The sequence below is a fragment of the Daphnia pulicaria genome, chromosome 4, assembly GCF_021234035.1.
Source record: "Daphnia pulicaria isolate SC F1-1A chromosome 4, SC_F0-13Bv2, whole genome shotgun sequence".
NCBI classification, from domain to species: domain Eukaryota; kingdom Metazoa; phylum Arthropoda; class Branchiopoda; order Diplostraca; family Daphniidae; genus Daphnia; species Daphnia pulicaria.
In genome coordinates, this window is record NC_060916.1 from 12,370,083 (window position 1) to 12,393,715 (window position 23,633).

The 23,633-nt window shown below is 43.8% G+C and overlaps 4 protein-coding genes across 5 annotated transcripts; 1 reads left to right on the top strand and 3 right to left on the bottom strand.

Annotated features, from left to right (window-relative positions):
- Positions 1 to 2,788: 2,788 nt before the first annotated feature.
- On the bottom strand, positions 2,789 to 5,983 carry LOC124336930 (U3 small nucleolar RNA-associated protein 4 homolog). Its single transcript, XM_046790862.1, has 11 exons — positions 5,924 to 5,983; positions 5,749 to 5,878; positions 5,439 to 5,682; positions 5,296 to 5,380; positions 5,090 to 5,226; positions 4,852 to 5,032; positions 4,634 to 4,771; positions 4,442 to 4,512; positions 4,068 to 4,334; positions 3,336 to 3,932; positions 2,789 to 3,135 (listed from the first exon to the last, which is right to left on the bottom strand). The coding sequence occupies exons 1-11, from the start codon at positions 5,937 to 5,939 to the stop codon at positions 2,842 to 2,844; spliced, it is 2,160 nt and encodes a 719-aa protein (XP_046646818.1). The 5' UTR covers positions 5,940 to 5,983; the 3' UTR covers positions 2,789 to 2,841.
- A 3,888-nt stretch (positions 5,984 to 9,871) lies between these two features.
- On the top strand, positions 9,872 to 14,284 carry LOC124336962 (tyrosine-protein kinase transmembrane receptor ROR2-like). Its single transcript, XM_046790935.1, has 8 exons — positions 9,872 to 10,138; positions 11,001 to 11,156; positions 11,884 to 12,041; positions 12,120 to 12,837; positions 13,026 to 13,147; positions 13,261 to 13,449; positions 13,524 to 13,682; positions 13,777 to 14,284. Exons 1-8 carry the CDS (start codon positions 10,108 to 10,110, stop codon positions 14,077 to 14,079), a joined length of 1,836 nt encoding a protein of 611 aa, XP_046646891.1. The 5' UTR covers positions 9,872 to 10,107; the 3' UTR covers positions 14,080 to 14,284.
- A 29-nt stretch (positions 14,285 to 14,313) lies between these two features.
- On the bottom strand, positions 14,314 to 18,244 carry LOC124336956 (nuclear receptor coactivator 5-like). 2 transcript variants are annotated; one of them, XM_046790923.1, is made up of 7 exons: positions 18,119 to 18,244; positions 17,727 to 17,983; positions 17,558 to 17,665; positions 17,084 to 17,492; positions 16,727 to 17,013; positions 15,540 to 15,938; positions 14,314 to 15,450 (listed from the first exon to the last, which is right to left on the bottom strand). In XM_046790923.1, exons 2-7 carry the CDS (start codon positions 17,974 to 17,976, stop codon positions 15,002 to 15,004), a joined length of 1,902 nt encoding a protein of 633 aa, XP_046646879.1. In that variant the 5' UTR covers positions 17,977 to 17,983; positions 18,119 to 18,244; the 3' UTR covers positions 14,314 to 15,001. The 2 variants fall into 2 exon arrangements, with proteins under 2 accessions (XP_046646879.1, XP_046646880.1); XM_046790924.1 differs by lacking the exon at positions 17,558 to 17,665.
- Positions 18,245 to 18,393: 149 nt separating this feature from the next.
- Positions 18,394 to 23,480, bottom strand: LOC124336877 (transcription initiation factor TFIID subunit 2-like). Its single transcript, XM_046790766.1, has 21 exons — positions 23,216 to 23,480; positions 23,089 to 23,141; positions 22,866 to 23,023; positions 22,592 to 22,808; positions 22,455 to 22,532; positions 22,222 to 22,382; positions 21,977 to 22,162; positions 21,661 to 21,910; positions 21,346 to 21,594; positions 21,076 to 21,284; positions 20,758 to 21,009; positions 20,566 to 20,692; positions 20,369 to 20,494; positions 20,149 to 20,289; positions 19,871 to 20,067; positions 19,589 to 19,800; positions 19,308 to 19,527; positions 19,080 to 19,248; positions 18,899 to 19,003; positions 18,708 to 18,821; positions 18,394 to 18,645 (listed from the first exon to the last, which is right to left on the bottom strand). The coding sequence occupies exons 1-21, from the start codon at positions 23,334 to 23,336 to the stop codon at positions 18,475 to 18,477; spliced, it is 3,516 nt and encodes a 1,171-aa protein (XP_046646722.1). The 5' UTR covers positions 23,337 to 23,480; the 3' UTR covers positions 18,394 to 18,474.
- Between the last annotated feature and the right edge of the window lie 153 nt (positions 23,481 to 23,633).

Consider the following 23,633-nt stretch of genomic DNA (forward strand, 5'->3'; position numbering starts at 1 on the left):
AATTGCGACATTTGTATACGCTCGACAATAGAATTTGTTGAACGGATTTGTATACATCTTCGAAACTGCACAAAGTTAATCTTGCAACTTATTCCGCCAACGTCAGTTCCTTTTTTTGGGGAAATTTATTTAGAAAATGGCCGTTACGTCTCGAAATAGACCGAGACTCTTTTTTTCTCCTTTTCGCCATTATGTGTGAACTACATTCCAGTCATGTTGAATAAGTCTCAAAAAGATTTAAAAAAAAAATGTCCAAGGAAAGAAAAATTGACGTGACATTCGAACACGAGACACGTTTTTATTAAATTCATTTTTCGTTCGTTTGGCCACAATCTGTAAAACTCACACACGATCATCTCTCGGCCAAAAGTCGAATTGTTGAAAATCCGACAAGTCTGGCGTCGCATCCGACCGTGACTTTTTGTTCTGTGCATAACTAAACGAAATCGACCGACATTTTTCTCGTTTCCCCCCAAAAAGTGTACATTTTTTTAAAACAAAATCTGCAACGATATCGTGTCGTGATCACACACATTTTTCTCTGTTCAAAAAATCGAGACCAGACATTGTGTGTCGGACTTCCGAGCCGTCGATCAATGACTTTTTTCCCAGCAGCCCCAGACCAGACAGATCATCGTCCCTCTCGGGGGCCCCTTTGTCTCGCAATCGCGTCGTCTGCACAATCATCACGTGGTGGTTGGTCCGTCGTCTGCGTCCTAGACATACGAGGGGACCAATGGCGGGGATGAAAAAGAAAATCTCACACACACACACGCACAATGTCTGAAACTATTAAAACCACTCCCCCCCCCCTCGTAAACTTGTTCGTTCGGTCGGGTTGGAATCCGCGGATCGTGACACTGTCTAGTACGACACGCGTTCCTTCAACTTTTATTCCGCCACGTATTTTTAAAGCATTGGGGTCTGAGAAAAAACCAGACATTGGTTCTCTCTTTCCTTTTTTTTCTTTCTTTACTATGTACATTACAACAACGTTGCCGTTGTAAAACCAGACAAGTCTACGATATTTCAACTTGTTTTTGTTATTCACACGCACAGCTACACACAGAAGAATTCCCTCCTTTTTTTCTTTTTCTTTGTCTAATTTTTATTATTCAATTTCGCTGTCGGTTTAGATTTTCCGAGCTGTCTGGAGTGAAGACGACAACTAGCAGACGTCCTTGTTCTGTCTCCGTTTCTCTATCGCCGTAGACTGGCCATCACGCCGATCCACACACACGCACACATGTATCAAATAATCATGGCGAAAATGTGTCTGGGTCTGTTGTCCCCGATACACATCACCTTCCTCCTATCTGCCGGACATTTTCTTTTTCTTTCTCTCGGCATAATGAATCATGTACAACTTTCCGTGACATCTGGCGGGACTCTGAAAATTTCCCCCCTCTTTTTGACTCTCTTTTGATTGGACGTCGTCAATCAAAACAAAAAGGCTCACACAATACGATAACAACAACAACAACACACGGCCAGGAACTTGTCTCTTTTTATGGCACATGTGAAATTTCACACATTGTCTCGCCTCATAATCACCGGAAATGAATTTTGATGGACTGTCCAGGTGAGAGGACAGATAGGGAAAGTTCTCCCATGCACCGAAGAATGAAACAAAATCCAGGACGACGACAACAACAACTACCGACAACTTATTTTTCCTCTTTCTTTTTTAGACACGGATGGATATGATGGATGTTGTCCGGTATCGTGAGTCTAACGGCCATTCATCTCATAAAAGAACAAAAAATACCGGGGGCCTGGATTATCAAGAAAACGTGCAGGAAATGAATCAAACTGTCAACATAACCCCCCCCCCCCTTTTGTTGAGCCTCACCGTCTAAACACTCGAATAGAAGAAGAGGATATTGATAAGGAAAAAGACGGGGGTCCGACCGGATGAAAAACTGTTCCACCAGACAATATGGCGTCGTCGAGACGTGAAAAAAAAGTCCCAAAAATATAAAAATGGCCAAGAATTTTGTCCAAAAAAGAAACGGGAAAACCGGCGGTGTCAAGGGGAAATAAAAAGAACCCCGGAAAAATAAAAAATCAGGTTGATGTTCAGAGTTTTTTTTTCCCGAGTCAGACAAGAAGAGAACCAGTCGACGACGGCCGTCCAATATACAAAGAGACGGGCGTAGTCGCGGTTTTATTTTCGGAGCCCTTGCTGCTGGCGGGAGTCTTAAAAAGAGAACCCCGCCAAACAAACTTGAAGCAACTTCTTCTTCTTCTTCTACTCCACTCTCTCTCTGAGCAGCAGACGGCAGCCAAAAAGGCCAAAAAGAGACTTGACTTTTTAAGGTGGCCGCCGGCACACTGTGTGTGCACCTCATGGCCATTCGATGCCGCCAACCATGTCTTTTTGGTAGTGTCAAAAAGAGCTAAAAAAGAATAGAGGGAAAAGAAAAACTGTTTTGACTTCTTCTTCTTTCTCGCGCATATTTTGTCCGCTTTTTCTTCTTTATAGTTCTTTAATGGTGACGGAGGAAAAGCTGCTCGAAATAGAATTCACCATCTAACCCGCCCGACGTCCACTCTTCTTGCCAACAAATAAAATAAAAAAGGAAAATTTACAAACGTCATTTCAAAGTAACTCAAGTGTGCACTGCTACCTCTCAGTCAGTCACACACAAATGTCTCGGCCGTGTATAAGAATAGGGAAGACCGACGCTGACATCTAGCGGTGGTGGTTGACACGCACTTCCCCCGGTTTAATTATTATTTCGGGTTAAAACCAAATAATAATATAATGAATGAAAAAAATCGATGGTCGACCAAAAAGGGAAAATGTGTTGTTTGATTATTTTGTTTTTCCAGCAGTACTCAAACTCCGAATCGTTTCTTGTACAAGGCCGGAGGCAAGTGTTTCTCCAGCGCCAAAGGACTGACTTCGACGGCCACCAGTTCGCCGCCAACGTCAAGGGCACCAAAGTAGGCCAGGTGTTTGTATTTCTTCGACATGCCAAAGCAAGAAGACGACGGTCCACTGCCGGCCGCCGTCGAGTTCAATTTCTGTTGCTGGGCTGAGGGCGCCTTGAGCGCGGCGGGTGGAGCGTCCAGGCTGTCCTCCGTTCCCGTATCGAATTTGGTAATCTTGGCATCCGGCTCAGAAAATTCCTATTCCAACCGGCGAAAGAAGAAAGAAAAAGGGATAAGAATAATAGAAACTCTCCACTGGCCAGCCGAGGGGTCATGGGGAACTGTTACCAAAGCGGCCATCAACTTGTTTTGCCTTCCCAGGAAAGAAAGAAATCAAACAAAAGAAAGCCAAACAACAACCATCGATGACAACATGCCAAAAAGGGTCCCATCTTTACCTTGTTCTTGTCGATCGTGTAGATGACGCTGTCGTCGTGCAGGATGATCACGTCCGGGTGGCGGACGTCGAACGTGATGTGCCGGACGGCGCAGGATCGACTCAGCCACTGGACGGGCAGCTTCTCCGAGAGCTTCTTGGAGAAGGGCGTGTACTGGCGACGGATGACGTCGTACTCGACGATCTTGTGATCGGCGTACGACACCACCAGGAGATGCGACGACGGATGGAAGGCCAGCGCCGTCGGGTGACTCTTGTAGCGTGGCAGAGTGGCGTGCACTTTGTAGGATTTCAGGTCCAGGATGACGACGTTGCTCGTGTGATCGGCCACGGCGGCCAGTCGACCGTCGGCTGAGCAGTCCATCAAATGGATGCAGTCATCCATCGTGAATTGGCCGCTCTCGCGGCTGAACGTGTGAACCACTTTCATCGATCCCGAGCTGCCAACGTCAACCAACTGGAGCGTCAATTTCGGCGTGGCCAGCAAGAGCCGGGCAGAGAGGTCGGGCTCTGTCGGGTGATGGATGAACATCATCCGGTGGCAGGTGCCGACGTCTTCCGGCGGTACCAACTTTTTGAGTTGCAATGTTCCAGCCGACTGGGGGAGAAAAATAAATGAAAAATATAAAAAGAAAGTCGTTTTTTTCACATTTTTCACGTCAAACGGAAAAAGAAAAAGCAATTCGTGAAAGGCCGAAAAATACGGGACCAGAAAAAATAAATAAATAAATACCTGAATGAAATAATAAATGTAGACGTTGGACTCGGTGGCGTAGGCCACGTAATCGCCACCGGGTGACACGGTAGCGCAGACAATCCATTCGTCATCTTTAGCCTTCAGCTGCAAGAGACGGGCCGGCTCTTGGGATAGTTTCAAAAAAGTATTGGCGCTGAGCTGGTAAACGCTCGGGGCGGCCGCGCCCAGCTGCCACACATCCAGCGACGTCGGGTAACGCAGCAGCAGCTGTCGCTTGCCTTGAGCCATCTGCACGCACGGCGCCTGTGTGTTGTAGACGAATCCCCAAAAGACAACAACAACAACAACAACCGCGAGCCATCATTATTCAAGTCCGTTTCTCATTTTTTTCGATATTTTTATACACATACCTGAGGTAAGGGTGGGTATCTATTTAACGCCTTTGGAGGATATGATGAGATGCACAAATAGGCATCCACGCCTTGAAAGAAAAACCAAAAAAGAAATAAATCATCAAAAAAGAAATATGACGGAATTCATTTCGAGATGATTGAACATTATTCTTTTTGCAATTTAAATACATGATTTTCTTTTCAACATACCTCCGGATATTAATTTGGAACCGGCCAGGGCCAGACTACGTACGTCGTGGGTGTGGATGGCACGCTGGACAGATCGAATCCACTGATTCCGGACTCCGGCTGTGACGCGAGCAAAGAGCACTATGACCGGATCGACTCCTGCGATTCAATCAAATGTTGTTGAGTGGGCCAATGATATTATCTATCCGTTTTTAATTGAACCAATGAATTGAGTTTACCAGCCGAGTAGAGAGTCTTTTGATCTTCAGATAGACACAGGCAGAGTACGTCGGCTTTGTGGGCGTTCACTTCGTCAATCAGAGTGCCCAATTTACCGTTCCAAAACGATGTCATGCCTCTAGAGTCGCCACTGATGATGACAAAGTCGTCTGTGATGCAGACACACCAGACGAGAGTTTCCTATTAAAGAAATGGAGTCAGAACTTTGAATGTAAAGTGGAAGGCAAATGCTTTTACTTTGAAACTGTCGGCACGACCGAGAGATAGACGATTGACGGCGTGACCAGTTTTCACGTTCCATACTCTTATCGCGTTGGATGATCCTGTGACGATAAAGTCGCCTGAGCTGTGCCAGGACAGAGAGAGGATACGACCTAAAGATTCAAATGTGCATCAAAAGATAAAATTCCACTGCATTCGTCAAAACACTTTCAAGTTCTCACCTTCTTGTTTGTCAAAAACTTTATAGTACATCAACCCTTCTTCAAAGATTTCAAACAAGCAGACGTATCCTTCTTCAGAGCCGGCCTGCAGACAAAAAAAAAATTAATTCATAATACTTTTGGTGTAATGTAAAACAATTTACCGCCAAGTGAGTGTGTGCCTTGTTGACTGCAAGACACCATGCAGATCCTGATGTGACAGCGTAACTGGCTTTGGGTGAAAGAGCAACCAAGTCATACTCGACCACAAAACCATGCAAGCCAGTGGAAAAGAGCCTGCCTTTTGACCAAACTAACGCTTCGATTGAGCCTTCTGGGGAACCGGGAATCAACTTTTCAATGTGAGGAGAATGTTCCAAATTCCATATTTCTATACTGTTGTCTGACCTTTCAATTTTTCAATACAAAATGAGCGACATTGTCATGGGATAAAAGCTTTCATTTTTGAATTACCTGGAAAGAGCTAGCCGGTTAGACTCGTAAGCCATACTGTGTATCGCTTTTGGTTCTACATCGTAGAATCTGGTGCTGTGAATTTTGAAGAGGTTCTTGTCCATTTTACGAGAAATAAATGCAAAAGCAGCTAATATCAATCAACCGTCAAATTTACTGCAACAAAAAAAATAACTTGGTAAATTGTTCATCAAAAGTCATCACGCTTTGCTAGCAGACGACCACGTGTTACCAGTGCACTGAGTCCATCTACCGTTCATTTCCGAAGCTTGTATCCTTATCCATCGAAATTCAAAAATAATCAATGAAAACCCAAGTTCAAAAGGTACGCAACAGTGTATTTGTATTTTGTAATCGTCTTTATATACAAATAAAAAATCAATACATTTTCGCCCCCACAAAAAACAAAACCTTTTCAATATTAACAAAGTTCCACGACAGTTGACATCAAACATACTTACCCTGCACACACAAAGCAACTTCTTCAATGTCACACAAATGACACAATGATCAAAAAGAGTAGACTACTTACTTTTTAATGCTCTCTCGTCTTTCAGTTCAAGTGGAATGAGGACAGTCGAAACTTCTGAAGGCCGGAGCCAGGATTATATTAGGAATAAAAAAACCCAAATAAGAAAAATGTCTCGTCTTGTATTCTGTCTTGTCCTTGGCCATGAAAACGATTACCAAAGCTCGCCGAGTGACGCAGTTGCGGTCGTCTTTCTTTTCGTTTGATGTTTCGGTATATCCCATCGTCTACAACGACTGTGTGTACTACAACTAAAAAAGCCGTTGCTTTATTTGATTTCTCCTGTCAAGTAGAATTTCTTTCTTCAGGGCTGTCGAAGTAACCCGACCAATTGCCTAAACAAGAAAATAAACCCTCCCAGCAGCTCCCTCCACTCTTGATGGGCTGTAGTACAAATGACGTCAGATTGACAAAAGCTGCGTGGGTACCAGAGACGTACGTACGTACATACACACACCACAGTGGCCGCGACACTTCAGCGTGAAACCAGAGTTTGTTTCAATCCCAAAAGTTCAGCGACAAATAATAAACAAGACAAATTCCTGAGCTGTTACTTTGCTTTGCTGCTGCTGCTGCTGCTGTCGGGATTGGAGTAAGGCGATCCACTCGGGCGAACACAAGTTTCTGCTCCGTCATTCCCAACTCATCCGAATGGCACGACGGAATCTGATGACACCGCACCACCAATCCAGTAAAGGCAGCAAGCGGCTGTCCGGAATTCAAACCGTTGAGGATTTGCATGTCAAGGAGAAATTGGAAGACTCTGTGATATTACTCCAAGCCCCAAAAAAGAATAATCGATACGTTTAATCCGGAAGAGCTCTAAAACATTTAGAAAATTCATTTCACTTTGATCGTCAGTCTGTAGGATGTTAAATTCTCCATCAAAAGTGACGATATCCAGGCCCATCCGGAAATAATGTTACAAAATCTAATTATCGCTGATTGCATTCAGGACCTTTCTCCAGTCCTAAAATGTCGACCCTCTTAAGAGGTAGCGGGGGAAGTTCGATTCCGGCGGACATTTTCCACATGTTGATCATCGGCTGGCCCGCCGTGGCCCGACGACGAAGGAAATTGGCAATCCATCCGGTAGCTCGTCCTTAATCAAATTCTTGTATTTTTGATTGTGTCCATCGACGAATAGTCGGACATGAAACGGCATCGGTAAACACGACATGTCCGAGCGGCCCCGCCTGATTGCTTAATTGATCGTGGATGAAAAAAAAAAAGTAAAAATCTTTTGGCGCTGCCGGAATGGCAAATTGATGACCCTCTTCGAGTAGTTTTCACACGTCTAATCTCTGGCGGCCATCAATTTGTTATCAGCAACTCAAATGAAGGCCCCCCTTCTTGTTTTATTTGGTACCGCCTCCACCACCCAAAAAAAGCAGCCGGATCAAATTGAAGTGGAATTTCTCTTAGTGTTGTGCAACGCTCCCGCGTGTGCCTGTGACTGATCGGCCGGGCATTTCCAGCTTTAAGGAGACACACACACACGGCCACTCTTCTTGTTATGTTGTCAAAGGGCAAAAAGAAGAAGAAGAAGCGTTGATGGAGCCAGCTGTCAACAGCTGGGCCCGTCCCGCCCGAAATATAACAGCGTGTGTTTTGATAGCCCGACCAACCAGCAATCCTCACATGAGACACGTCTCCCCCCCCCCCCCACCGCTCCTTTCACTCGGCAAGCCGAAAAATCTCCTTCCGTCTCTATTTATTTTGTTTTACAACGAAGAAGAAGAAGAAGACCCCGACCGTGTTGTCGACTCTCTCACAAGCTGTAACAACCTGTTATTTCTTTCTTTCCCCCTTTTCTTTTTTTAATTCTTTTCTTTTTTCATTCTTGGAGGACAAAGTCCTTTCGAAACTATGCGATGTTGTGTCTTTCGTCCTTTTACCGAACTTATCGGAATGTCATTTGCTAGCGGGCGCGCGCGCGCCATCATTAATGAGAATTTCTAATCGGATCGACTATTTCAACCCAATTTAAATTTCCCGCATTTTTTTTTAAATTAAAAAAGTCATCGCCAGCTGGAAGATGCCTGACCTCTTTGGCCGCTCCACTTCCTCTCGGAAGAAGAAGAAGAGAGTGAAGACACCAATATCAAGTGTTAAAAGGTCCTTCTTCTTCTTTGACTTAACAAGGGATATGTATAACGACGCATAAGTCGGGAGTGGCCGGAAGGTTTCTTTTCCTTTCCCACCAGCCAATCGGAAACCGGATGAATCTCCCCCCCCCCCAAAAAAAAAGAGACATCCGCAGAAGACAAAAATAACAACAATAATAAAATTTTTAAAAAATTTCGCCAAATTTGAGCGTAAAATAAAAAATAAAAAAAAATAAAAAAACAGCTGTCTTTTGTTAAAGAGCCGCACCGCGCAAAAATACGAAAATTATACAGCCCCCTCGGCCAACGCGCCTCCTCTCTACCACCGTTATGTTTCGCGACTCGTCGTCGGCCCTCTTCTCCTTCTCCAAAAAATGGAGCGCCTATTCTCGGGGATGCTGTTTTGTATATCAATAAATAAATAAGGCCATCGCTGGAACACAAGTCGCGCCGAGGAGGAGGAATCATAATAATAAAAACAACCAAATATAAGACCAAAGAAACGAAAGAAAAAAGGCGCAAAACAGTCAAACGAGGGTGGAAAAGAAAAGAAAACGAGCCAATTGACGTCATAAAAATCAAGGGTGCCCCTTTTTTGTGAGAGCCTCCGAACGAGTGGCAAACACAACAACAAACTATTGATGCCTTGTTAAAGCCAAATAAAAAATAATAATAAATAAAAATCTTAAAACAGCTAAACTTTTCTCTTTCTAGAGCGGAGAAAAAAACAAAATAAGTGTGAACCATTGCCGCTTTATTTTCTCTCCACTCTTCTCCGGAGAATAAGATTCAAATGCGCAGAGTGACGTATAACAACACAAAGTACGGTTACTACAAGTCCAACCAAAATACCTCATTTGAGATGATTGTTTATCGGAGAAGAAAAGAAGAAGTAATAATAATAAAAAAAGGGGGCCGACTACAACTAATATACACACACACATACGTATAAGACGTCATAAATAACCAGTTGATTGCCCAATTATTTGCTTCGGTAACGATTGATCCTCCTCCTCCCCCTTTTTACACGACCGTTAAAACGTCTAATGAAATTCGGGACACGGTGGGAGAAAAAAAGAAGAGTTGTGTCCCGACGGCCTGTGAACTCTCCTCCAAAGTGGTCCAGCAAACACACCACCCACCAAAAAAGAAAGAAAAAGAAAAAAAAAGAGATTGGCGTTTGACTAGTCCAACAGCGACAACAACTACAACAACTTACTACTACTTTGGTTGTTGTTGAACAACGAGCTCGCCATATGTTTCCAGCTGTGGTGCCGAGAGGGAGACGGACCAGCTTCTTCTTTTTCTTCGTACAACTCTCCTTTTAACAAGATCCTGGCGTCACCCCGCCCTCCTCCTCCTTCTCTCACTCACATACGTTTCATGTGTGTGTGTGTGTGTGCTGTGCACACACACTGCGCCATAAAACTATCGAAGACAGCCGAGCGGACCGACAGTCTCGCCCAATCTGTCGAGCCGGACAGACGGAACACTCGACCAAAAAACAAAATTTCGTCAAAAACAGTTTCAAACATTTGGTTTTGTCCCCCGCCAATAGTGTTTTCTTTCGAGTGCTGTGTTGAACAAATCGGATTGTGTTGTACAACTTCTTCGCGCGCGCTCAATTTGAATTGAAAAAATTTCTCAATTGTGATTCGTTTTTGGGAATTCATTTCATTAAAATTTTTGTTACTCCGAGTGTGGCGAGTGTTGGTGATCGCCATGGCGCCACAGAAGATCGTCAACGCAACAGGTAAAACTGGTTTAGATTGAAATAGATGAAAAAAGAAAAGAATGGGACCTACAAATGTGTGTCCAACGTCAGTAGAAAGAAACAAGAGCGACTCTTTAGTGCTAGTTAAAATTTTTGGTTTCTGTTCTGTTCTGTTCTCCTGGTGATTTTCTTTTTCTATTTGGTCACTCCCGAGGCTAACGTACATATAGTCATCATCATGAGAGAGAGAGAGACCGTCAATCTCGTACATACATCGGAGCGTGACCGGTTCGTGAGCGCTAACACGCGTTCGCCGCCAGCTCTGAAACGAAATCAAACAACAAAAGGGAACCCAACGAATTTTCTACTTTTTTTTTCAAATCCAACTCGCTTGATGAACTGGCAAACATAATTTGGGTTTTTTTTTCGGGGAAAAAACACGAAAACTAACGAGCCGATATGTACATTTTTACAGCTGCTGCGCAACCATTAATAAATGACAAGTTACGCCCCGTAGCGTAATTAGTCGGTGCCCAGCACAACATTATATACCAACCCCACCGACATTTTGCCCAGGGATCCTGTTTTTCTTTTTTTGGGGTTTTTCTTTGTTGGAAAAGTATTAACACGGAGCTCGTTATTACACGAACACAACGTTAACTGACCGAAACTTGTTCTTGATATTGTTATGGTCGACGCGGTGAAAAATGAAATTCAATTTCAAAAACAAATCTTTTCTTGTTTAAAAAAAAATCAAATAAAATGACACACCCCCGCTAAAAACCATTTGGAGAAATGGGCGTTCGAATAAAAAAAATTTTTAAATACGTGATGATATAATCATTTTTTTTTAAATTCATTTTAACATTTTCTTTAATTTTTTTTTTTTTTTTTCGTTCAGATCCGAACCAGGGACGAGCAGGTGCTCGGGATTGCGATTCGGCTCGTTGCGGGATGGACGCCGGCTGTCGTCAGGTGCCCGACGGCTCATGGATTTGCATCTGCACTCACGACTTGTCACTTCAAAGGCCCGACGGATTTTGCCCGCGCGTTGTCGGTCAGTTTCATTTATTTTTTTTTTCATCCTCTCATTCCTTTAGGGCCACCAAAATCAAGTTAGAAAGGAGATAATCAACACGTTTCACACACATCCTGAAAGTCCGGCTCCGCCCCGATCTTATTATTGTCCGTCACAATGTGCAGGGGCATATGCGACGAGTCTATCTATAGGTGCGAGTGGAATACATTAGCGCTGCTATAGCCTGGCAGAGTGTGTGTCATTCAAATAAAAGGGGGGAATATTAGAGCCCCTTTTCGACAGAGAGATAAGATAAAAAAAAAAAAACGATTTGATAATTGACACTTTGATAGTTTTGCCTTCGGGGGTCCGACCGGCTACACAGACAAGAATTATCAAACGAATAAATCAGGAAAAAAAGATTCCGTTTTTTTTCTTCTTTTTACACGTCGTCCAACAGCAAATATTTCTTTTAGACGATTTACTGGCCACGTATTATTATTAGTGCGTCAAACTTCTTTTTTATCAGCTCAATCAACGAGTTGGCTGCCGGGCTAAACTCTCTCTCTCTTCGCTTGCGAAATTCTTCCACCTGAGCGATAAAACATTCTCCGGCCCAAAGGCAACATTCTTCTTCTTATCTTACACCAATAAAAATTTAAAAAGTGAAGGAAAAAGTTTCACATTTCTCCGAAGACTAAACGGTGGCCATCAATTGCTGCTGATTAAAGACGCTTACGTGTTATATGATTATCTCTCGTTATAGTTACTGGACCTCATCATCCGAGCGCAAACAAAAAGACTTTCATTAGCATCCGCAAACCAGCGTCAGCGGCCGGAGTCAACCAGACGGCCCAGCAGAGCAAACAGCAGTCACTCATCGATCCATCCAGTCATCCCAATTCGATTCCCACCTTGCCAGGGGTATGTTAAAACCCACCATTGTGTTTTTTATTCATCTAAAAAACTTGATAATAATTACATTCGTGTAACCGATTTCAGTCTCTTCCGGCTCTGGACGGACAGCTGAACGCTTCGGCGACGGCGGCCATCACTTGGCTGGTCCCGGCGCTGGGAATCGTCACGATCCTGTCGATCCTGTTTTTGCTGAGGCGTCGGATGCGCAACAAAAAGAAATCGCGACGGGCCGCCAGCTCGTCCGGCGTCGTAGAAAGTCGACACCATCACCACCATCATCATTATCCATCGCCTGGCAAATTGACGGGCAATTCGCTACTGCCGGCCGCCGGGGAAATGCCCGTCTGTCTGACCAAGAACGTGTTGCACCAGGAGCGATTCACCAACAATCCGGAATACGACTGGAACGCGGATAGAGGATCGACGGGCAGCGGAGGCGATACGAGCCAGCTCCTGCAGGCCAGCGGCAGTAGCGGCGCAGGCGACCAGTTCAAACCATTTGTCATCATCCGGCCAGAATGGATCGAATTGAAACAGGAAATTGGAGAGGGCTGCTTTGGCAAAGTCTTTCGTGGATCGCTGCGACGGCCATCATCGGCGCCCAACGCACAACCAGACGACGAACAAGAAGAAGAAGAAGATGAAGAACAAGAAATTCACTTTGATGATGAAGCGGTGGCTGTCAAAGTTTTAAAAGCCGCAGCTGGACCAGCTGCCCAGGAGGATTTGCTCCAGGAAGCTGAAATTATGGTTTCCTTCTCTCATCCAAACATCCTCTCGCTCAAAGGCATCGTCATCAACGGTATATAAAACAGACAAGTCGTCGTCATTAGTCACCCCATACAACTGTCCAAACTTTCCTCCCAGTCCATCCATCCGAAAATAAAGTTCAACTTTAATCCACCCCCTCCCAGCAACCCCCAAAAAGGATAAAACCAAAAAATGGAACACATTTATCACAAAGTTTGTTTCTTTTTGATTGGATTACAGAGCCCAATATTGGACCATGGCTCGTGTTCGAGTACATGGCGCTGGGGGACTTGGCCCAGCTTTTACGGTCCGCCAATGGCAATCTATTTGCCAAAACCAAAACTGCGCATTGTTTGAATCAGGTAAGCTTCACTTCACTCCGCCGGAAGGAGAATAAATAAAACTTTAAAAAAACCCAGAGACACGTACGGGATTGAACCTACTAAATAATAAAAATTCGATTGATCGATAACAGGAGGATCTGCACTCGATCGCGGCGCAAATCGCAGACGGGATGGCCTATCTCTCGTCGCAGCATTTCGTCCATCGCGACTTGGCGTGCCGCAATTGTTTGGTGGGTGAACGACCCCGAGGCGGCGGTCTGGCCGTCAAAATCTCCGATTTCGGAATGAGCCGTGACGTCTACACTTGCGATTACTACAAGGTAAAATATACTCGATTGCCTTTCTGAATAAAGATCAAATTGATAACTATCATTCGATTGAAAAAATCAAAAAGATTGGAGGTTCTCGGATGCTGCCGGTGCGATGGATGGCTCCCGAATCGATCCTCTACGGTAAATTCACGCTAGAATCGGATGTCTGGAGTTTCGGTGTCGTCCTGTGGGAGGTCTTTGCCCTGGGGGTGCAGCCCTATTACGGCCATTCAAACGAACAGGTAATAGAAAAATTCAAAAATTTACAATTTGGCGGGAAGGAAAAAAATTTCAATTTTCTAAATAAAAAAATGTGTTCGCATTTCTTTTTAAAAGGTCGTTAAACTGATCCTACAAGGGATCCTCCTGACTCCTCCTTCTTCAGCCCCGCCCCTCATTTGCCAGTTGCTAAACGGTTGCTGGAAAACACAGCCGGGGGATCGGCTAACGTTCGCCGAAATCCATTCCAAGTTAAAGCGTCGCCCACACTCAAACGACCATCAGGGAACATGGACGACGCAATCGACAACGGTGACCTACGTCCATTTGAGACACAACGAGGACAACAACGTCGATTCCAACGCCGAATACCTTCAAACGCTACCGGACCTGCCCGTCCACCACTACTCCAACACATGAAAATAAAAAAGAGATCCTTTTTTTTCCTGCTTATTTTTCAAAAATCCAAAAGAAAACTTACAAATAAGAAACCCAGTCATTTTCTCTTGAAATTTTTTTAAAGACAAAAAAAGAAGTTAAAGAAAAAACTTAATTTAAAGAAAAATTGTCTCAATGTTGTTCATACGTATTTTACCTGATTTGTGTGTTTGTGTTTTAATTTTTGTGTGTCGAGGGAAAAAAGAAAAAAAAATGTTTCAAAAAAATGACGCACGACGTGCACAGTTTTATGTCGATTTGGAAAAAAAAAGAAACGAAAAAATTGGATCAAGACACGAAAAAAAAGGGGGAATCAAATTTGATGTTGGGCAATGAATCATCATCATGTGGGGGGAAGTGAGAGAGAAAAAATAAGAACCTCGTTTTTAAACTTATTCGATTGGCTCTGATTGCGAGAGTGGGTGTTCCTTAATCATTTTTAGTTTAGCTGAAAGAAGAGAAAAAGATGCAAAAAAAAATGTTTTTCTGGCAAATACAAAAAACCGAGTTCAAAAAAGGAGAGAAAAACGGGCGATGACACACAAAAAAAGCCGAAAAAAAAAAGAGTTTGGTGAATTCCGATCCTACCAATATTCCGGGAAGATTTTTTTTTTTTTTTTTTAGAATAATTAATAAAAAAATTGACAATGACGAAAAATGAGAAAAAAACATATCGGCCTATGTCTTTTTTCCGTGGAGAATCCCGGGGCACAAAAAAAAAAAAAACTCTAAAGGTAAAGTTCGTCCTCTTTTAATTTTTCCTCGAATTAAATATGATTCTATCTTTTTTCTAGATTTTTTTTCCGAGTGTTATTTTAATATACCGCGCATCTTCTATCCCCCATTGTCATTTCTTTTGGTTTTGTTGTTTGTTTGTTTCTGTGTGTTGTTGTTTCTTTTTTTTTTAAAAGCGTTTGCCCATGCCATAATATCCGCCCGGCTGTTGTTGTGACTGCATTGGCCGGTGGGAAGAGTCTTGCTGTTGTTGTTGCCTGGCGCCTCCTGGTCCCGATTGGTTGTAATGTTTCAACATGTTGGGCCCAGTGGGTAAGAGACCGTCAACTTTGGGTCCGTCGGAATGACCGGCCGAGAGGTCGTTGTTGGAACGCTGTTGCTGCTGCCCCGACGAGCTGACCTCACCGCCCGCGTTCCATGACGAGTTCAACGCAGAAGAGTTGAGATGCGGAGCCGGAACGGGGGCAGGGACTGGACCGGCGCCCACAATGCCAGTCCCAACTCCGCCCGCGCTCGAATTCAAAATGCTCAGTATCCTCTGCTGCAATTCCATCGGATTGTCTTGACCACCACCGCCGCCGCCACCCGGAGCAGCTCCACCAGAATTGTATCCTCCGCCTGACATGTAAAACAATTCCAATAATTAATCAATTGATTATTATTCAGACAACACAGAAAAATGTTGTTCTTCTTCTTTGCTACGTTACCTAGAAGATAAGCCGGTTGGCTGCCGGCCAGACCGCCACCGCCGCGAGCATCTTCGGCCATCTGTCGATCACGTCTGTCGCTCAAGTAGCGGATGAGACGGTCGTACTCCATCACCGACAGCGGCCGATTTTCCTGCAACAAATTGATGAGCCCTTGCATGTTGGCGTGGTGAGGCTCCGGTCCGGCCTGCATCTGCATTCCGCCTCTGCCTCTGGAATCGGGGGCGGCAGAGTCCATCAAACCACCACCACCACCGCCGCCTCCGCCGCTGCGCTGTTCGACTCCGCCACGACCTCCACCACCACCACCTCCTATTCCGCCTTGTTGCTGCTGTTGATAGCGCTGCAAGGACGACGACAACAAGGCGAAAGCATCCTCCACCGGAATGTTCCGGTGCTCTGATATATACCCCACGCACACGAACACACAGTTGGTTTTGTTTTAAAACTTGGTTATCAAAAATCATCATTCTCTCCGACACACATAGAAACACAATTTTCAGCAATAAAACAACAAAACGAACACTTTAAAAAAAGCGAGAAATTCAAGGGCGAAAATAAAACGGTCGTCGTAACGTCGCACCGAAAAAAACATCCGAGTCGGGCGAAAAATAAAATAAAAATTGAGCGTTTGTTGAGAGCATGGCTCATTTGTGTCGTGTGGAATGGAAAAAAGAAAAAGGCGAAATGCGATCCGTTGTCGAGAAAAATGAAAACAAAAATAGGAAAAAATGTGAAAACCTTAGACCCTACTTAAGGGAAAAATGACCCGAAAGACTGATCGAATTTCATCGCTGACCAAAAGAGACGCTGTAAGGATTTTTTTAAAAAGAAAGTGCCCAGCAATTGGGGGTGGAGAACAGCACGAAAAACAAAACACTCGAGTAATTTGAACAACGCCAACCTCCGTACTCTCTTCTTTCGCTCTCTCCACAACTCGTAAAAAAAGAAAAAGCCTTTGCACTCGGTCGAAAAATACGGTTAACGAATAATAGTTGTGTAGGCGTTGGACGCTGTTTAACCTCACGACCTCACAACGTCAAATGATTTTTGGAGACGAAAAATAAGAAAAAAATAAGAAAAAATCGCCCCCTATCCGGAATGAAATTTCAGTTTGACTTAACATCGATGACAGAAGAAGAAGAACCTGAAGAGTAATTTAAACTGTTTCAATCGATAAGACTTACCTTCTGGCTGGCCAAACAAGATGTTGAGGGTGATGCTTCCGTGCTCCGGATTGATTGGAGAGAGAACGATGCCGTAGAGAGTGCCTCGAGACGACAAGTCGGCCAGGACCTGGCGAATGGGAATTTCTTCGTGGGGGAAAAGGACGTCGACGGCCAGACCCTGAGATCGGATGCGGCTCTCGATCCGCTCGGCGTACTGCCTCAGCGGTCCTGTTTTGGAAGTGACGACGATTTCAACTTCATTGGCCATGTTCATTCCACTGGGTTTCGGACCTGGCCCACCACCACTGCCGATGGAAAATGCAAATTATTTAGAAAATTAAAACTCTCGAATGGAAGATTGAAAATGTTCGTTACCCGAAATTGCCTCTGTGGTCACCTAGCGGAGGAATAAACGGCTCTCGCGGATGCATGTCTCTTTCACGGTCCATATTGTAAGGAGATCCGTGGTAAGGATCCATCATGTCCATCTGGTCTCTGCCCCAGTCGCGCTGATCTCTACCGTCAAAATCGCGTGACGGACGATCCATGTCACGGTGAGAAGGACCTCCACGCATCATCATCTCGCCATCTCTTCCTCTGGGAGGCATGTCAGGCTCTCTGCCACGCATTGGCATGTCAAATTCTCTTCGTCTGATGGGTGAACGATCACGGTAATTGCCGGGATCGGGTATTCCTCCTCCACCTCCACCACTTCCTCCACTGACACTACTGTTGCCTGGCATAGGAGGGAGACCGTCTTTGCCAGACTTGACATTCTTGACATCTAGAATACATACATACTAAGTGTTAGGCACAACTGGCATGTTTTCACTCTCGACTGCAATTTACCCATTCGGTGAGCAAGGATTTCCATGTTCTGAGCTCCTCTAATGGCATTCTCTGCACTGATTTCATCAGCGTATTGGATGAATCCAAAGCCTTTCAGAATGGATATGCCTAAGTCGAAAGCAACATGCATGATCTGACATTTACAGACAAACTAAACAACAAATCCTACCCATTATGTGTCCGTATTGACTGAAATTTTCTTCTAGCAACTCTTTGGTGAGTCTAGGGTCATTGGTGGGCAGGTTTCCCACAAAAATTCGGGCACTGGCCATTGATGCGTCAGAAGTGTGATTTGAAAGCCTGTCTGCTCCTCTTGGTGGGCCACTATCTCTGCCTCCACCTCTTCCTCGTCCGCTGTCCATATCTCTGCCACCGGAAAACCTTCCATTGCCAACACCACGTCCACGCCGAAAACTCATTTCGTTTCTGATTTTCAAAAAAAATGACAAGTTCAACACACACGTAATTTTCGAGCAAAATAGGCAGTCAAGGTACTCAAATGCAACTAAAGTGAACACTACAACATCAAGTCGAGCAACATGCACTAAAATGATAGCATACCTGCTTTTAAAATGGTAAGATTTTACACTTCGAAATGAAAAGCCGGGATCTTTTTATGTTTGTTGCCTTATGAATGGCGTCCAAAGCTTCTCGCGACGCTGCCAATTCTCACCAAAGATTTCTGATAGCGACTTGTCGTTGAGTTATCGCCCTCGGGACTTGGATTGGGGTTGGTCGATTTTTATTAAAATAAAACGCCGGTTTTCCTCCTCAGTTTCGACGCCTTGGGCCTTAGTTTTTGATACATAAATTATATTAAAAATTAAAAAAACCGGCTACCAGAATTTAATGAAAGATTTTATTATTTCTTTTTTTTTTCAATTTCATAATAAAAAACAAAAAAGAACACACAATTTTTAAAATGTAAGTCCCATATCGGGTGAGGGAGGTCCCGAGCTTTCGGAACTCAATGCCGTCACATCTTCCTTGTGGCGATCTTTTTCGGCCTTTTCTTTTTCCTTCTTTTCACGGTGGTGCTTGTGTTTGTGTTTATGCTTGTGCTTTTTCTTTTCCTTCTTCCGTTTCAACTGCGGCAATATCAAATTCTTCAAATTAAAAATAACGAGTGAAATTAGCACTAAATTCACACCTTCTTAAGGCCATCAACACCTAGTCCGGGCAGTGATTGCGAGGTATCCGAGAAGCCACCGATATCCAACGTGGTGGATTCCGTATCGGTAACTGTTTGGGTAATCAAGACTTCCTGCAAACGAAATTAGCATAATCCAAAGTCATTAGAAAAGCTAAGAAATAAAATTTATTATCGGCTATTCGCCGAACCTTGGGTATGCCGGCCACTACTTCCACAGAAGCAACGGACATTCCGTCTTCGCCGAATCCCGAGCCTGGAACGCTGACTTCCATATCCATATGAGATAAGCTGTCCTGTTGTGACACAAATTAAAACATTAGTGATAGTAAATATTAACCAATTTGCTGTAGGTTTATTAAAGATTCTTACGCGGTGGGTCAACCCAGGAATTTCAGCGCTCTCCAAAGCGGTGGGTGGAGCTTCAGCCACTCGTTGATACATGGCGCCGGATAGGCAAGGAGGCTTACGGCGACCATAGAGGCAGTTGTACAGGTCAACGACATCATTTCGAAGCATAGCATCGTGCGATAATTCAACACTAGCAGACAAATTCCACGATTATTTACAGTTTAACAGTGCGGATGAATCAGTAAATACTTCATTAGCTTCCACAGACGTTCCATTACTGGAATAATGTCCAATCGACTGCCTCTACCACGCTCAAACGGCGGATTGCTGGCCAGAAGTGTCAACAGCTCGTGCCTAACTCGAGGCTCAGGATCGTTTTCGATTATTTCAAGAAGAAATTCCCAGTCTGTCATGCGGGAATCTGCTTTGACAACTTCTACCAAAGCTTCAAGGGCTGTCACACGAACATCTAGAAAATTTCAAAATCTCCATAAAAGGTCCAGTCATCGAGTTAAATGAAAAATAACTACCATGGAACTGCCCGTACTGAGCGTAGCTTTTGAACAAATCCGATTTGCTGGGCAGTTGCCCACATTTCTGCAGCTTGCGGATCGCTTTCAAACATCCGACTGTCACCGCAAACTTGTAAGTAGGCAAAAGCTTTTCCAAGTTTAGAGCTCTAGCCACTTCTTCCAGCACTTGGTGTGTCTCCTTAGTCACGGATTCCGGGGTCAACGCCGCTCTGTACATGTTTCAATTTTCCAATCAAAATTTCTGTTTTGACACGGTCTATTTTTAAATTTGTTTCTTACGCTGACTGCGCAACAACGGCAACCACGGGCGAAGCAGTGTTGCCCAGAGCCTCGATCAGTGCGGCTCGGTACCAGCAATCTGACAGGCGATTCTTCGTGTTGTCATTATACTTGAACAAATCTAAAAGGAATCGTAAAACTTCCTGGGGGCAGACACCTAAAGCATTCCTGAGCTGTGCCATGGCGACAGGAATAGTCTAAAGAATACGTACCATAGTTACAGGATTACAGGGAACATACAGAGCTGATCTTGATTTTAAGGTTAACGCATCTATTACCTTTTGCAAAAAGTAGTGCTGAAAGTTGGCAAAGTTATTTTGGCGAACAATGTGCTGGCACGAAAACGAACCGTACAGTTTGCGAAAAATCATGAGCATAGCGGGAGGTCCTGCCCAGCTTGACACCATTCCATTAGCCACCTGTCACCAGCAGACGAGCCAAAACAAATTGAGATTTGAGCATTCTAAATATAAAAATGGCGTCAATAAGGAAACTTACTTTCGCAAGACAATAGGCGGCATCGCAACGGACTTTGTAAAAACAATTCTCATTTTCGATTATGTCTGTCAGCGCCAAACGGGTGGCCGGAGTGGCGAAACGCTCCAGTGCCATAACGGCTTCCATCTGTTGCAAGTCAAAATGACTTTTTCCTTTTAAATAACAAACAAACAAACTATAAGAATAGCGCTTCGAACCTGTGCAGTTACGTCTCTTTCATGACGAAGTTGATACTGCCATTGGTAATCCGGCTGGGAGATTTCAACTGCCCTCAGCAGTGACATGTCCGGATCCAGACGTATCCACAAAACAGGCGAATCGGCACTAAAAGAATTGAACAGAAATTATTTTAATACGATTTGGCAATAAATAGCGAGGGTTAAACTCACTCCATGGCTGAGAGATCCATGTCGACCTCTTCTCCTGTGCACAACGGAATCTTCTTTTTCTTGTTTCGTCGGGATTTCGAGTGGCAAGTGAGATCGTTTTTGGCAACCGAGGACTCAATTTGCAAGGTGTGACGGAAAGTGCCGTCGAGTTCCTGCAATGCCACGACCAGAGGCCCGACGTAACGACGTAGACCTCGCGCCGGCTGAGCTCCGCTAGCCGCATCCTGTCGAATTTCCAACTCGACCGTGTTCCTGCACTCACCCAAAATAAGTCAAAATCCACATCAAGATTCCAGGTTGTGATTAATGATTACTAACCTTTTTCGATTGAAAACAAAACTGAGCTGAAATCGAGCATGGCCTCCTTGGCGGACCCAAGTATCAACAAAAACGCCAATGTCTTTGCCCGTCACAGTGAAAATAGCCTTGGCAAAAGTGGCGGTCGATATCAACATGGCGCCCCATTGGTTGGCTTGGCATTTCTGCTGCGACGCTTGGACCGCAAGTGAGAGCTGCTTATTAAACACCTAATGGAAGCAAAGATTACATTAGTACACAAAATAGTTAAAGAGAATTTTTATAACAAACCTGGATCAAAAGTGGTTGACCGATTCGCAACTCAAGCATCCGCAAAACCAGGTGAGCCTTCTTCCGCATCATGCTGGCGTGTCGTGGAGTTACTGTGTGAGCCGAATGGGGCCAAAAGTAAAACGAATCTGGACTGCGGATGGGCTGCTGACCGCCTCCTGAGGTAGGAACAACACTACCAGGCGGTTTACTGGCATCTAGAATAATTCCACCAACTTCTTCCTCGTATTTGATGACTTCATCCAGCTCCTAAAAATATTTGTATTGAAGAAATTTTAGTTTGAGCATGGGCTTGATGAGACAATATTAGCAAACCTGGTGAATCCAATGTCGGTATTCATTGTTTCCAAAGAGTTTCTTGAAATGAAGTCCGGATAAATAGGACGAAATGCCTTGCGTCAGCCAAGCATCATTCCAACCCTGGCGGGAAATAAAGCACGTGTAGAACTGTTCGGCTACGGAAATAGAAATCACGTTTCGCGAGGCGTACGTCTGCTCCAGGTAGGGAGTAGATTGTAAAAGTTCCATGTTCATGATGGATAAAGTTGAAAAGGAACTGCAATCCCTGTGAATCGTAAAATAAAAATTAGATCAATGAATTTTTTAAAGGTAACAAATGATTTTCAATTACTTGGAGGCTACATCGACGTATACAGTTTTGCAAAACGAATATGGATATCGGGTGCCAAGTAGCTCTTCGTAGAACTCAAAGGTTTCATGTACGTAACGAGCTGTTGAACGCAGAAAAGGCATCAGCGGAGGAAGGCAAAAATGAGTCAATTCTTGCATGTACGGATCCACTAAAATTTCAAATGGCCTGATACAAAAATGTAAGTTAAATTACATGACCAAAATTTTCATTTAATTTAAAATTACCCAACAGCTAGTCCGATATTAGGTGCCGCAGTCGGCATGGAAAGTACGTAGTGAAATGTTTTCCGTCGAAGGTCTTGGGTGTAGACTACCTCCGTCAAGTCACCGCACGAGACGGCCGTCATGGAAGCATCTACAGTGAACTCGAGTTTCCACGTACAAACCTAGCGTTCAGAATGTATCACGATATAGAAATATGCTTACAATCGAAAATAAGAAATTGTTTACGTTCTGACCTCTGAATACGAATCGATGCAAGGAAACCACAATCGTGCTGAATTCTCCCAGCCATAAGAAAACATATGGGCGCATCGCTATGATAGATTATTATTTTAGGTACATGAATTTGCAATACAAAAGTTTGAATACACACCTCTGCTAAAGTCCCTTCTCCAGCAGGCACAACAAAATGAAGCCCACCTGCAGGTTGTTCCAGAGAAAATTCAATACCAATTCTTAGTGAACGACCCTCTGTCATCAGGTGCTGTGCTTCTGGAGGTATTCTGATAACAAGTTCACCCAAATTTGCATCAGGATCAGTGGAAGATACCGCTTCCTGATGTGCTGGTGTGAAAGCATCAAGACTTTTTCTACAACAATATGAACATTAAATCACATTACACAGGGTGATGTGAGTCCAGACTTACGTGGGGGAATCTGAGCAGATTTCTTGGGTCGGATCGAAATATTGAAACTGTAGTTCCACATTATCGTTAAGGGTGATTTTATATATTCTGCATTGTTTTGCATTCAGAAAGACTTGCCGGAATTCTTTCTGGGGCAATAATGTCAACTCCACAAATCCCTACAATCATGAGACTGAATTAGTAAGATGTAGGTGGTTGAAACAGAAAGATTGATTCAACATACAATAACACTCTTTGTTTGAAGATTGATTCCAGTTAAGCTCAATATTTGATGAGCTGCAAAATGAGAATTATGTTAGAACTTAAATTCACCTAAAATGTAATCTTTATTTAACAGTATCAGAAAATACCTAATTTGTATGGTCTTTGAGGAATTGTAGGACCTGTAATGCTGATGGAACTCGAGTTGGACACATCATTGTCTCTTTCGGGCACCTTATCTCGCTTTATCTTGGGTATTTTCTTATCCATTTTTCATCGAAATCTCCAACTTATTCGACGAGTCTAGTTTTTTTCCCATAAAATCAAACAGCACTAGCGATTTCATAAAGTTGATCGGCCCATTATCGTTGATTGAACGAGCCGACGCCAAATCAAAAACACGAATGCTGTCTGCTAGTTTCGTTGCCATGCGACCATTTTTAAACGTCAGAACTTTCTTTGAAAAACTTCGCTTAAAACATGCTTAAAATTTGACTTTTTTGACTTACCAATAATTTGAATCAATTTTCTCTAAGAGTCAAATTTCAAAGTCGTATTCAATTAATC

Bases quoted from the DNA above. Each gene is read 5' to 3' on its own strand.
- LOC124336930 (XM_046790862.1), bottom strand. The intron at 5,381-5,438 runs GTAAATTGTTTT...TTTTGTCTGCAG, and splicing joins AGGCACACACTCACTTGGCG to GCCGGCTCTGAAGAAGGATA. The intron at 5,033-5,089 runs GTAAAAGCATTT...TTTCTTTAATAG, and splicing joins GTCGTGCCGACAGTTTCAAA to GAAACTCTCGTCTGGTGTGT.
- LOC124336962 (XM_046790935.1), top strand. From the start codon at position 10,108: ATGGCGCCACAGAAGATCGTCAACGCAACAG. The intron at 13,148-13,260 runs GTAAGCTTCACT...GATCGATAACAG, and splicing joins CTGCGCATTGTTTGAATCAG to GAGGATCTGCACTCGATCGC. The intron at 13,450-13,523 runs GTAAAATATACT...AAAATCAAAAAG, and splicing joins ACACTTGCGATTACTACAAG to ATTGGAGGTTCTCGGATGCT.
- LOC124336956 (XM_046790923.1), bottom strand. From the start codon at position 17,976: ATGAGTTTTCGGCGTGGACGTGGTGTTGGCAATGGAAGGTTTTCCGGT. The intron at 17,493-17,557 runs GTAAATTGCAGT...TATGTATTCTAG, and splicing joins AATCCTTGCTCACCGAATGG to ATGTCAAGAATGTCAAGTCT. The intron at 15,939-16,726 runs GTAAGTCTTATC...GGTATATATCAG, and splicing joins CTTGTTTGGCCAGCCAGAAG to AGCACCGGAACATTCCGGTG.
- LOC124336877 (XM_046790766.1), bottom strand. From the start codon at position 23,336: ATGGATAAGAAAATACCCAAGATAAAGCGAGATAAGGTGCCCGAAAGA. The intron at 23,024-23,088 runs GTATGTTGAATC...TCATGATTGTAG, and splicing joins TTCAAACAAAGAGTGTTATT to GGATTTGTGGAGTTGACATT. The intron at 22,383-22,454 runs GTCAGAACGTAA...TCTGAACGCTAG, and splicing joins GCATCGATTCGTATTCAGAG to GTTTGTACGTGGAAACTCGA.